We start from the raw sequence: 14726 nt of genomic DNA, 5'->3' as shown, positions 1-14726 counted from the left end.
ATTTCACACCTGGATTGGTATCATCTTTGGCAGCGACTACAGCTGGGAGTCTCCTCTCCTAAGAGATTTCACACCTGGATTGCAGCGACTACAGCTGGGAGTCTCCTCTCCTAAGAGATTTCACACCTGGATTGGTATCATCTTTGGCAGCGACTACAGCTGGGAGTCTCCTCTCCTAAGAGATTTCACACCTGGATTGGAATCATCTTTGGCAGCGACTACAGCTGGGAGTCTCCTCTCCTAAGAGATTTCACACCTGGATTGGAATCATCTTTGGCAGCGACTACAGCTGGGAGTCTCCTCTCATAAGAGATTTCACACCTGGATTGGAATCATCTTTGGCAGCGACTACAGCTGGGAGTCTCCTCTCCTAAGAGATTTCACACCTGGATTGCAGCGACTACAGCTGGGAGTCTCCTCTCCTAAGAGATTTCACACCTGGATTGGTATCATCTTTGGCAGCGACTACAGCTGGGAGTCTCCTCTCCTAAGAGATTTCACACCTGGATTGGAGCGACTACAGCTGGGAGTCTCCTCTCCTAAGAGATTTCACACCTGGATTGGTATCATCTTTGGCAGCGACTACAGCTGGGAGTCTCCTCTCCTAAGAGATTTCACACCTGGATTGCAGCGACTACAGCTGGGAGTCTCCTCTCCTAAGAGATTTCACACCTGGATTGCAGCGACTACAGCTGGGAGTCTCCTCTCCTAAGAGATTTCACACCTGGATTGCAGCGACTACAGCTGGGAGTCTCCTCTCCTAAGAGATTTCACACCTGGATTGCAGCGACTACAGCTGGGAGTCTCCTCTCCTAAGAGATATCACACCTGGATTGGTATCATCTTTGGCAGCGACTACAGCTGGGAGTCTCCTCTCCTGGATTGCAGCGACTACAGCTGGGAGTCTCCTCTCATAAGAGATATCACAACTGGATTGGTATCATCTTTGGCAGCGACTACAGCTGGGAGTCTCCTCTCCTGGATTGCAGCGACTACAGCTGGGAGTCTCCTCTCCTAAGAGATTTCACACCTGGATTGGTATCATCTTTGGCAGCGACTACAGCTGGGAGTCTCCTCTCCTAAGAGATTTCACACCTGGATTGGTATCATCTTTGGCAGCGACTACAGCTGGGAGTCTCCTCTCCTAAGAGATTTCACACCTGGATTGCAGCGACTACAGCTGGGAGTCTCCTCTCCTAAGAGATTTCACACCTGGATTGGAATCATCTTTGGCAGCGACTACAGCTGGGAGTCTCCTCTCATAAGAGATTTCACACCTGGATTGGAATCATCTTTGGCAGCGACTACAGCTGGGAGTCTCCTCTCCTAAGAGATTTCACACCTGGATTGCAGCGACTACAGCTGGGAGTCTCCTCTCCTAAGAGATTTCACACCTGGATTGGTATCATCTTTGGCAGCGACTACAGCTGGGAGTCTCCTCTCCTAAGAGATTTCACACCTGGATTGGAGCGACTACAGCTGGGAGTCTCCTCTCCTAAGAGATTTCACACCTGGATTGGTATCATCTTTGGCAGCGACTACAGCTGGGAGTCTCCTCTCCTAAGAGATTTCACACCTGGATTGCAGCGACTACAGCTGGGAGTCTCCTCTCCTAAGAGATTTCACACCTGGATTGCAGCGACTACAGCTGGGAGTCTCCTCTCCTAAGAGATTTCACACCTGGATTGCAGCGACTACAGCTGGGAGTCTCCTCTCCTAAGAGATTTCACACCTGGATTGCAGCGACTACAGCTGGGAGTCTCCTCTCCTAAGAGATATCACACCTGGATTGGTATCATCTTTGGCAGCGACTACAGCTGGGAGTCTCCTCTCCTGGATTGCAGCGACTACAGCTGGGAGTCTCCTCTCATAAGAGATATCACAACTGGATTGGTATCATCTTTGGCAGCGACTACAGCTGGGAGTCTCCTCTCCTGGATTGCAGCGACTACAGCTGGGAGTCTCCTCTCCTAAGAGATTTCACACCTGGATTGGTATCATCTTTGGCAGCGACTACAGCTGGGAGTCTCCTCTCCTAAGAGATTTCACACCTGGATTGGTATCATCTTTGGCAGCGACTACAGCTGGGAGTCTCCTCTCCTAAGAGATTTCACACCTGGATTGCAGCGACTACAGCTGGGAGTCTCCTCTCCTAAGAGATTTCACACCTGGATTGCAGCGACTACAGCTGGGAGTCTCCTCTCCTAAGAGATATCACACCTGGATTGGTATCATCTTTGGCAGCGACTACAGCTGGGAGTCTCCTCTCCTGGATTGCAGCGACTACAGCTGGGAGTCTCCTCTCATAAGAGATATCACACCTGGATTGGTATCATCTTTGGCAGCGACAACAGCTGGGAGTCTCCTCTCCTAAGAGATTTCACACCTGGATTGCAGCGACTACAGCTGGGAGTCTCCTCTCCTAAGAGATTTCACACCTGGATTGCAGCGACTACAGCTGGGAGTCTCCTCTCCTAAGAGATTTCACACCTGGATTGCAGCGACTACAGCTGGGAGTCTCCTCTCCTAAGAGATTTCACACCTGGATTGCAGCGACTACAGCTGGGAGTCTCCTCTCCTGGATTGGAGCGACTACAGCTGGGAGTCTCCTCTCCTGGATTGCAGCGACTACAGCTGGGAGTCTCCTCTCCTGGATTGCAGCGACTACAGCTGGGAGTCTCCTCTCCTGGATTGCAGCGACTACAGCTGGGAGTCTCCTCTCCTAAGAGATTTCACACCTGGATTGCAGCGACTACAGCTGGGAGTCTCCTCTCCTAAGAGATTTCACACCTGGATTGCAGCGACTACAGCTGGGAGTCTCCTCTCCTAAGAGATTTCACACCTGGATTGCAGCGACTACAGCTGGGAGTCTCCTCTCCTGGATTGGAGCGACTACAGCTGGGAGTCTCCTCTCCTGGATTGCAGCGACTACAGCTGGGAGTCTCCTCTCCTGGATTGCAGCGACTACAGCTGGGAGTCTCCTCTCCTGGATTGCAGCGACTACAGCTGGGAGTCTCCTCTCCTGGATTGGAGCGACTACAGCTGGGAGTCTCCTCTCCTGGATTGGAGCGACTACAGCTGGGAGTCTCCTCTCCTGGATTGGAGCGACTACAGCTGGGAGTCTCCTCTCCTGGATTGCAGCGACTACAGCTGGGAGTCTCTTCTCCTGGATTGCAGCGACTACAGCTGGGAGTCTCCTCTCCTGGATTGCAGCGACTACAGCTGGGAGTCTCCTCTCCTGGATTGCAGCGACTACAGCTGGGAGTCTCCTCTCCTGGATTGCAGCGACTACAGCTGGGAGTCTCCTCTCCTGGATTGCAGCGACTACAGCTGGGAGTCTCCTCTCCTGGATTGCAGCGACTACAGCTGGGAGTCTCCTCTCCTGGATTGCAGCGACTACAGCTGGGAGTCTCCTCTCCTGGATTGCAGCGACTACAGCTGGGAGTCTCCTCTCCTGGATTGCAGCGACTACAGCTGGGAGTCTCCTCTCCTGGATTGCAGCGACTACAGCTGGGAGTCTCCTCTCCTGGATTGCAGCGACTACAGCTGGGAGTCTCCTCTCCTGGATTGCAGCGACTACAGCTGGGAGTCTCCTCTCCTGGATTGCAGCGACTACAGCTGGGAGTCTCCTCTCCTGGATTGCAGCGACTACAGCTGGGAGTCTCCTCTCCTGGATTGCAGCGACTACAGCTGGGAGTCTCCTCTCCTGGATTGCAGCGACTACAGCTGGGAGTCTCCTCTCCTGGATTGCAGCGACTACAGCTGGGAGTCTCCTCTCCTGGATTGCAGCGACTACAGCTGGGAGTCTCCTCTCCTGGATTGCAGCGACTACAGCTGGGAGTCTCCTCTCCTGGATTGCAGCGACTACAGCTGGGAGTCTCCTCTCCTGGATTGCAGCGACTACAGCTGGGAGTCTCCTCTCCTGGATTGCAGCGACTACAGCTGGGAGTCTCCTCTCCTGGATTGCAGCGACTACAGCTGGGAGTCTCCTCTCCTGGATTGCAGCGACTACAGCTGGGAGTCTCCTCTCCTGGATTGCAGCGACTACAGCTGGGAGTCTCCTCTCCTGGATTGCAGCGACTACAGCTGGGAGTCTCCTCTCCTGGATTGCAGCGACTACAGCTGGGAGTCTCCTCTCCTGGATTGCAGCGACTACAGCTGGGAGTCTCCTCTCCTGGATTGCAGCGACTACAGCTGGGAGTCTCCTCTCCTGGATTGCAGCGACTACAGCTGGGAGTCTCCTCTCCTGGATTGTACAACACTGTATTTTCCCATTTCATCTTTCCAAAATTCTCTGCACAAAACGTCATTGCGCAGAAAATCACTGTACCATCTAAAACTGCTGTAAAATATAACCAAATATAACCAAATATCACCAAATATCACCAAATATAACCAAATATAACCAAATATCACCAAATATAACCAAATATCACCAAATATAACCAAATATAACCAAATATCACCAAATATAACCAAATATCACCAAATATAACCAAATATAACCAAATATCACCAAATATCACCAAATATAACCAAATATCACCAAATATAACCAAATATAACCAAATATCACCAAATATAACCAAATATCACCAAATATAACCAAATATCACCAAATATAACCAAATATAACCAAATATCACCAAATATAACCAAATATCACCAAATATAACCAAATATCACCAAATATAACCAAATATCACCAAATATCACCAAATATCACCAAATATAACCATAACCAAAATATTGTATTTTTCAGCTGTTGTAAAAAAATCTAGCGAAGGCGTAGAATTATCTCACATAGAACAGATCTGCTCAGACTTGCTTTCAGTGACATATCCAGAACTCACAACTCTATGTGAATTTAGAATTCTATAATTCACTGAAGGACCTTATAGAGATAAAGTTGAAGTCGGAAGTTTACATACACTTAGGTTGGAGTCATTAAAACTCATTTCTCAACCACTCCACAAATTTCTTGTTAACAAACTATAGTTTTGGCAAGTCGGTAAGGACATCTACTTTCTGCATGACACAAGCCATTTTTTCCAACAATTGTTTACAGACAGATTATTTAACTTATAATTAATTCACTGTATCACAATTCCAGTGGGTCAGAAGTTTACATACACACTGAGTTGACTGTTCCTTTCAACAGCTTGGAAAATTCCAGAAAATGATGTCATGGCATTAGAAGCTTCTGATAGGCAAATTGACATCATTTGTGTCAATTGGAGGTGTACCTGTGGATGTATTTTAAGGCCTACCTTCAAACTCAGTGCCTCTTTGCTTGACATCATGGGAAAATTCAAAGAAATCAACCAAGACCTCAGAAAAAAACATTGTAGACGTCCACAAGTCTGGGAGCAATTTCCAAACGCCTGAAGATACCACGATCATCTGTACAAACAATAGTACGCAAGTATAAACACCATGGGACCACGCAGCCGTCATACTGCTCAGGAAGGAGACACGTTCTGTCTCCTAGAGATGAATGTGCGTTGGTGCGAAAGGTGCAAATCAATCCCAGATCAACAGCAAAGGACCTTGTGAAGATGCTGGAGGAAACAGGTACAAAAGTATCTATATCCACAGTAAAACGAGTCCTATATCGACAAACCTGAAAGGCCGCTCAGCAAGGAAGAAGCCACTGCTCCTAAACCGCCATAAAAAAAGCCAGACTACGGTTTGCAACTGCACATGGGGACAAAGATCATACTTTTTGGAGAAATGTCCTCTGGTCTGATAAAACATAAATAGAACTGTTTGGTCATAATGACCATCGTTATATTTGGAGGAAAAAGGGGGAGGCTTGCAAGCCGAAGAACACCATCCCAACCATGAAGCATGGGGGTGGCAGCATCATGTTGCGGGGGTGCTTTGCTGCAGGAGGGAAGTGCACCTCACAAAATAGATGGCATCATGAAAAATGACAATTATGTGGATATATTGAAGCAACATCTCAAGACATCAGTCAGGAAGTTAAAGCTTGGTCGCAAATGGGTCTTCCAAATGGACAATGACCCCAAGCATACTTCCAAAGTTGTGGCAAAATGGCTTAAGGACAACACTTGACTGGGCAGGGGCACAGTCATGGGTGGACCTGAGAGGGCTTAGGCCCTCCACCAACCAAAGAGGATCTGCAGAGAAGAATGGGAGAAACTCCCCAAATACAGATGTGCCAAGCTTGTAGCGTCATACCCAAGAATACTTGAGGCTGTAATCGCTGCCAACGATGCTTCAACAAAGTACTGAGTAAAGGGTCTGAACACTAAATGTACTTGAGGCTGTAATCGCTGCCAACGATGCTTCAACAAAGTACTGAGTAAAGGGTCTGAACACTAAATGTACTTGTGATTTTTCAGTTTTGTATTTTTTCATGAATTAGCAAAAATGTCTAAACCTGTTTTTGCTTAGTCATTATGTGTAGATTGATGAGGGGGGGGGGGGACTTTTTAAAAATCCATTTTAGAGAAAGGCTGTAATGTGTTAAACGTCCAGGGGTCTGAATTATTTCCGAATGCCCTGTAGGCCAGCGGTCTGGATATAACAGGAAGTAACGGACATACACTCTATGAGGTTGTTCTGCAGCGGTGTGCCGGTGAGCACCACTCTCCGTCGGGTCTTGATGGAGTTCATGGCTTTAGAGATGGCCGACGCCTCGTTCTTCAAGATGTGGCCCTCATCACAGATCACAAAGTCTGGGCCTGGGGAGGGAGACAACACAGAGCAGAGAGAGTTGAGAAGAAACTGGATACAAGAAATAACCATGTGTGTGTGTGTGTCCTCTACCTACCTGGGTCAACCAGGGTCTTCTGGAAGGTCTCTTTGAGTTTCTTGCTCTTGATGTTTCTACCCTGTGTGAGGTTACGGTACATCTCATAGCCAATGATCATGATTCCTCCATCCTCCTGCCACTGCTGCAGAGCAGACGCTCTCTCCTGAGGACGCTTCACCGTGGCCAGCTCCGTCACCTAGTGACAGACAGCGTAAAGACACACAGAGAGCGTAAAGACACACAGACAGCGTAAAGACACACACAGGTATATGAGAGTAAGTGTGTACCTCTAAACTCTCCTCGTCCTTGAAGCCATACTGCCACTTCTCAAACTCATTGAGCCAGTTGAGAACGGTGTTGAGAGGACAGACGATCAGAGCCGTGGAGAAGTCTAACTTTTCACACAGCAGTAGTGTGTGGAGCAGGGTTACCACCTAGTGATATAAACAGGGTTAGATACAGTATAGATATATACACATAGAGAGAGAAGTCTAACTTTTCACACAGCAGTAGTGTGTGGAGCAGGGTTACCACCTAGTGATATAAACAGGGTTAGATACAGTATAGATATATACACATAGAGAGAGAAGTCTAACTTTTCACACAGCAGTAGTGTGTGGAGTTGGGTTACCACCTAGTGATATAGACAGGTTTAGATACAGTATAGATACAGTGGGGCAAAAAAGTATTTAGTCAGCCACCAATTGTGCCAAGTTCTCCCACTTAAAAAGATGAGAGGCCTGTAATTTTCATCATAGGTACACTTCAACTATGACAGACAAAATGAGGGGGAAAAAATCCAGAAAATCACATTGTAGGATTTTTTAATGAATTTATTTGCAAATTATGGTGGAGAATAAGTATTTGGTCACCTACAAACAAGCAAGATTTCTGGCTCTCACAGACCTGTAACTTCTTCTTTAAGAGGCTCCTCTGTCCTCCACTCGTTACCTGTATTAATGGCACCTGTTTGAACTTGTTATCAGTATAAAAGACACCTGTCCACAACCTCAAACAGTCACACTCCAAACTTCACTATGGCCAAGACCAAAGAGCTGTCAAAGGACACCAGATACAAAATTGTAGACCTGCACCAGGCTGGGAAGACTGAATCTGCAATAGGTAAGCAGCTTGGTTTGAAGAAATCAACTGTGGGAGCAATTAGAGCATTTGGATGATCCAGAAGAAGATTGGGAGAATGTTATATGGTCAGATGAAACCAAAATATAACTTCTTGGTAAAAACTCAACTCGTCGTGTTTGGAGGACAAAGAATGCTGAGTTGCATCCAAAGAACACCATACCTACTGTGGAGCATGGGGGTGGAAACATCATGCTTTGGGGCTGTTTTTCTGCAAAGGGACAAGGACGACTGATCCGTGTAAAGGAAAGAATGAATGGGGCCATGTATCGTGAGATTTTGAGTGAAAACCTCCTTCCATCAGCAAGGGCATTGAAGATGAAACGTGGCTGAGTCTTTCAGCATGACAATGATCCCAAACACACCGCCCGGGCAACGAAGGAGTGGCTTCGTAAGAAGCATTTCAAGGTCCTGGAGTGGCCTAGCCAGTCTCTAGATCTCAACTCCATAGAAAATCTTTGGAGGGAGTTGAAAGTCTGTGTTGCCCAGTAACAGCCCCAAAACATCACTGCTCTAAAGGAGATCTACATGGAGGAATGGGCCAAAATACCAGCAACAGTGTGTGAAAACCTTGTGAAGACTTACAGAAAACGTTTGACCTCTGTCATTGCCAACAAAGGGTATATAACAAAGTATTGAGATAAACTTTTGTTATTGACCAAATACTTATTTTCCACCATAATAAGCAAATAAATTAATTAAAAATCCTACAATTTTGATTTTCTGGATTTTTTTTCTCATTTTGTCTGTAATAGTTGAAGTGTACCTATGATGAAAATTACAGGCCTCTCTCATATTTTTAAGTGGGAGAATTGGTGGCTGTCTAAATACTTTTTTGCCCTACTGTATATACACATAGAGAGAGAAGTCTAACTTGTCACACAGCAGTAGTGTGGAGTAGGGTTACCACCTAGTGGTCAAAGTACGTAATGAGGGTCAGATGAGATAAATGGTTGGGATTGGAGGGAAACATTATGCTCCTCCCACAACCCAGAAACATCCCGTTCTATAGGAAGACAACTGGCCAGAGACCCCAGTCCACCGGCCAGAGACCCCAGTCCACCGGCCAGAGACCCCAGCAGTCTACCGGCCAGAGAACCCAGCAGTCTACCGGCCAGAGACCCCAGCAGTCTACCGGCCAGAGACCCCAGCAGTCTACCGGCCAGAGACCCCAGCAGTCTACCGGCCAGAGACCCCAGCAGTCTACCGGCCAGAGACCCCAGTCCACCGGCCAGGGACCCCAGCAGTCCACCGGCCAGGGACCCCAGCAGTCCACCGGCCAGGGACCCCAGCAGTCCACCGGCCAGGGACCCCAGCAGTCCACCGGCCAGGGACCCCAGCAGTCCACCGGCCAGGGACCCCAGCAGTCCACCGGCCAGGGACCCCAGCAGTCCACCGGCCAGGGACCCCAGCAGTCCACCGGCCAGGGACCCCAGCAGTCCACCGGCCAGGGACCCCAGTCCAACGGCCAGGGACCCCAGCAGTCTACCGTCAGAGACCCCAGTCTACCGGCCAGAGACCCCAGTCCACCGGCCAGAGACCCCAGTCCACCGGCCAGGGACCCCAGTCCACCGGCCAGGGACCCCAGCAGTCTACCGGCCAGAGACCCCAACCTACCACAGTCCACCGGCCAGAGACCCTAGTCTACCACAGTCCACCGGCCAGAGACCCCAGTCTACCACAGTCCACCGGCCAGAGACCCCAGTCTACCACAGTCCACCGGCCAGAGACCACAGTCTACCACAGTCCACCGGCCAGAGACCCCAGTCTACCACAGTCCACCGGCCAGAGACCACAGTCCACCGGCCAGAGACCACAGTCCACCGGCCAGAGACCCCAGTCTACCACAGTCCACCGGCCAGAGACCACAGTCCACCGGCCAGAGACCCCAGTCTACCACAGTCCACCGGCCAGAGACCCCAGTCTACCACAGTCCACCGGCCAGAGACCCCAGTCTACCACAGTCCACCGGCCAGAGACCCCAGTCTACCACAGTCCACCGGCCAGAGACCACAGTCCACCGGCCAGAGACCCCAGTCTACCACAGTCCACCGGCCAGAGACCACAGTCCACTGGCCAGAGACCACAGTCCACCGGCCAGAGACCACAGTCCACCGGCCAGAGACCCCAGTCTACCACAGTCCACCGGCCAGAGACCCCAGTCTACCACAGTCCACCGGCCAGAGACCCCAGTATACCACAGTCCACCGGCCAGAGACCCCAGTCCACCGGCCAGAGACCCCAGTCCACCGGCCAGAGACCCCAGTCCAGTCTACCGGCCAGAGAACCCAGCAGTCTACCGGCCAGAGACCCCAGCAGTCTACCGGCCAGAGAACCCAGCAGTCTACCGGCCAGAGACCCCAGCAGTCTACCGGCCAGAGACCCCAGCAGTCCACCGGCCAGGGACCCCAGCAGTCCACCGGCCAGGGACCCCAGCAGTCCACCGGCCAGGGACCCCAGCAGTCCACCGGCCAGGGACCCCAGCAGTCCACCGGCCAGGGACCCCAGCAGTCCACCGGCCAGGGACCCCAGCAGTCCACCGGCCAGGGACCCCAGCAGTCCACCGGCCAGGGACCCCAGCAGTTCACCGGCCAGGGACCCCAGTCCACCGGCCAGGGACCCCAGTCCAACGGCCAGGGACCCCAGCAGTCTACCGGCCAGAGACCCCAGTCTACCGGCCAGAGACCCCAGTCCACCGGCCAGAGACCCCAGTCCACCGGCCAGGGACCCCAGTCCACCGGCCAGGGACCCCAGCAGTCTACCGGCCAGAGACCCCAACCTACCACAGTCCACCGGCCAGAGACCCTAGTCTACCACAGTCCACCGGCCAGAGACCCCAGTCTACCACAGTCCACCGGCCAGAGACCCCAGTCTACCACAGTCCACCGGCCAGAGACCACAGTCTACCACAGTCCACCGGCCAGAGACCCCAGTCTACCACAGTCCACCGGCCAGAGACCACAGTCCACCGGCCAGAGACCACAGTCCACCGGCCAGAGACCCCAGTCTACCACAGTCCACCGGCCAGAGACCACAGTCCACCGGCCAGAGACCCCAGTCTAACACAGTCCACCGGCCAGAGACCCCAGTCTACCACAGTCCACCGGCCAGAGACCCCAGTCTACCACAGTCCACCGGCCAGAGACCCCAGTCTACCACAGTCCACCGGCCAGAGACCACAGTCCACCGGCCAGAGACCCCAGTCTACCACAGTCCACCGGCCAGAGACCACAGTCCACTGGCCAGAGACCACAGTCCACCGGCCAGAGACCACAGTCCACCGGCCAGAGACCCCAGTCTACCACAGTCCACCGGCCAGAGACCCCAGTCTACCACAGTCCACCGGCCAGAGACCCCAGTCTACCACAGTCCACCGGCCAGAGACCACAGTCCACCGGCCAGAGACCACAGTCCACCGGCCAGAGACCCCAGTCTACCACAGTCCACCGGCCAGAGACCACAGTCCACCGGCCAGAGACCACAGTCCACCGGCCAGAGACCCCAGTCTACCACAGTCCACCGGCCAGAGACCCCAGTCTACCACAGTCCACCGGCCAGAGACCACAGTCCACCGGCCAGAGACCACAGTCCACCGGCCAGAGACCCCAGTCTACCACAGTCCACCGGCCAGAGACCCCAGTCTACCACAGTCTACCGGCCAGAGACCCCAGTCTACCACAGTCCACCGGCCAGAGACCACAGTCCACCGGCCAGAGACCACAGTCCACCGGCCAGAGACCCCAGTCTACCACAGTCCACCGGCCAGAGACCACCGGCCAGAGACCACAGTCCACCGGCCAGAGACCCCAGTCTACCACAGTCCACCGGCCAGAGACCCCAGTCTACCACAGTCCACCGGCCAGAGACCCCAGTCTACCACAGTCCACCGGCCAGGGACCCCAGTCCACCGGCCAGAGACCACAGTCCACCGGCCAGAGACCACAGTCCACTGGCCAGAGACCACAGTCCACCGGCCAGAGACCACAGTCCACCGGCCAGAGACCCCAGTCTACCACAGTCCACCGGCCAGAGACCCCAGTCTACCACAGTCCACCGGCCAGAGACCACAGTCCACCGGCCAGAGACCACAGTCCACCGGCCAGAGACCCCAGTCTACCACAGTCCACCGGCCAGAGACCCCAGTCTACCACAGTCCACCGGCCAGAGACCCCAGTCTACCACAGTCCACCGGCCAGAGACCACAGTCCACCGGCCAGAGACCACAGTCCACCGGCCAGAGACCCCAGTCTACCACAGTCCACCGGCCAGAGACCCCAGTCTACCACAGTCCACCGGCCAGAGACCCCAGTCTACCACAGTCCACCGGCCAGAGACCACAGTCCACCGGCCAGAGACCCCAGTCCACCGGCCAGGGACCCCAGTCCACTGGCCAGAGACCACAGTCCACCGGCCAGAGACCCCAGTCCACCGGCCAGGGACCCCAGTCCACCGGCCAGGGACCCCAGTCCACCGGCCAGGGACCCCAGTCCACCGGCCAGAGACCACAGTCCACCGCCAGGGAAACAGGTGTTGCGTCAGAATCAGAAATAGTTGGGTAACATTGATAAATAAGATGTTTTATTTACATAATACTGCTTATGTGAGGTATGTCATTCGGATGTCTTCTTTTGGATAATAATGTTGGAAGTTTGTAGTTATCCCTTCTTCTCTGCTAGGGCTTAGTCACTAGGGGCCCAGAGAGGGGAGAGGTCAGGCTTGTCTTCATATGTCAATGTATCTGTTAAACCATGTGATGCTATGAAGAATATCAGAAGGGGAGGAGGACAGAATGGAGGCTCCTCTTCTTATGGGAATGTGTCTGTAACTATTGTATGTCCCCTCTGAGGTTGGCCTTATCTTGATCTAGTAAATGACCTAAGAGGCTCACTGTCTCAGTGAGCTTGTCCAGGAGGGAGTGTATTTGAGATGGGAGTATGTAGAATTGACAATTGATATATGCCATTGGATGAGGTAATGTTTTGGTCCTAAGTGGTACCAAGAACGAGATTAGAACCTTGTCAAAGAGAGCAAACGGAACGATAATTTATAGCTAATGCTGTCTGGCTATGGAATACTCCTCTTTCAAGTAAAGTCTTCCTTTGTAATGTTACTAAGATCTGTGTTTCGTCATGTGAGTTGAGATGGGTTTGTCTTGGCTATAAATGATACTAAGAACTGTTTTGTAAGCACTCTCAGAGAATTCATTTATAGACACTGAATTGATCTGAGAGTCAAACAGGGCTATGGTGAAGCTCATATATAATTAAAGATGGACTTTATGATATAACTCTGACTTGTGTGTGCTTTGCTCTCTCAATGTTTAGTAATACAGGAAATGACCACGACACAGGTAAAGGGATGAGTGGTACAGACCTGCAGTGTTTTTCCCAGGCCCATACAGTGAGCCAGGATACATCCAGAACCAGAGTTCTTGTTGGTTTTCTTCACCGACTCACAACAGCAGTCCCACATGAACTGGACCCCTAGAGAGACAGAAAGCTCAGACTACAGAAATCCTTCCTTTGTTGGCAGCACTGAACCCATGAAGCATGGCATTGACTTGGTAAGTGAGTAAAAGACAAACACCCTTGTTTTCACCATAAAAAATCAACATGATTAAAGACAAACATTGATACTACTACTAGAACAACTATTACTACTACTGCTACTACTACTACTGCTACCACTACTACTGCTACTACAACAACTACTACTACTGCGACTGTTACTACTGATACTACCACTGCTGCTGCTACTACTACTACTACCACTACTACTACTACTGTTACCGCTGCTACTACAACTGCTGCTACTGTTACTACTACTGTTAATACTAATACTGTTACTACAGCTGTTACTACTACTAATACTACTGTTACTAATACTGCTGCTACTGCTACTACGACTGTTACTACTGATACTACCACTGCTGTTACTACTACTAATACTACTGTTACTAATACTGCTGCTACTGCTACTACCGCTGCTACTACTACCACTACCACTACTACTACTGCTGCTCCTACTACTCCTACTACTACTACTGCTACTTTTACTACTACTGCTCCTACTACTGCTGTTGCCACTACTACTACTGCTACTACTACTACTACTACCACCACTACTACTGCTACTTCACCATGGGCTCTACTACTGCTACTACTACTGCTACTACTACCACTACTGCTAATACTACTACTGCTACTTCACAATGGGCTCTACTACTACTACTACTACTAATGCTGCTACTACTACTACTCCTACTATTCCACCTTCACCATGGGCTCCACTACTACAACAACATGTCTCTCACCGTCGACCTGGTGTGGTTTGAGCTTAGTGACCAGATTGCGGTGAACCTGCACCATGGGCTCCTTGGTCTCCTCGTCTACATCCAGCACCAGCTTGGTTGTGATTGGACAAGCCACGGCGGTCGCCTCCTCCACCACGAGTACCTGGTCGGGAGGGACATGTAGAGTCTAGTCTAAAAGCATTACAGTCTGCACATAAAAATACATACATTTATTCTGCTGGTTGGGACAGGTTGTGTTCCTAGGAGTATAGGGCAGCTGGTTGGGACAGGTTATGTTCCTAGGAGTATAGGGCAGCTGAGAGACTGTTCTGCTGGTTGGGTTCCTAGGAGTATAGGGCACCTGGGAGACTGTGCTGCTGGTTGGGACAGGTTATGTTCCTAGGAGTATAGGGCAGCTGGGAGACTGTGCTGCTGGTTGGGACAGGTTATGTTCCTAGGAGTATAGGGCAGCTGGTTGGGACAGGTTATGTTCCTAGGAGTATAGGGCAGCTG

The 14726-nt window shown here is 51.2% G+C and overlaps 1 protein-coding gene across 11 annotated transcripts in view; it reads right to left on the bottom strand.

Annotated features, from left to right (window-relative positions):
- The window catches only part of LOC110516980 (transcriptional regulator ATRX-like), a 146320-nt gene that overhangs the window by 85291 nt on the left and 46303 nt on the right, over positions 1–14726 (bottom strand). For 10 of the 11 annotated variants that reach the window (XM_036969814.1, XM_036969818.1, XM_036969813.1 and 7 more), the window contains 5 exons: positions 14235–14400; positions 13295–13404; positions 7069–7215; positions 6800–6977; positions 6573–6710 (listed from right to left, as the gene is read on the bottom strand). In XM_036969814.1, the coding sequence (XP_036825709.1) occupies positions 6573–6710; positions 6800–6977; positions 7069–7215; positions 13295–13404; positions 14235–14400 (739 nt within the window). The remainder of the gene's footprint in view (positions 1–6572; positions 6711–6799; positions 6978–7068; positions 7216–13294; positions 13405–14234; positions 14401–14726) is intronic. The other variant, XM_036969819.1, reaches the window with a different exon arrangement.

This window comes from Oncorhynchus mykiss, chromosome 31 (genome assembly GCF_013265735.2).
Source record: "Oncorhynchus mykiss isolate Arlee chromosome 31, USDA_OmykA_1.1, whole genome shotgun sequence".
Taxonomy (NCBI): Eukaryota; Metazoa; Chordata; class Actinopteri; order Salmoniformes; family Salmonidae; genus Oncorhynchus; species Oncorhynchus mykiss.
This window is presented reverse-complemented; position numbering and strand designations above follow the sequence as displayed.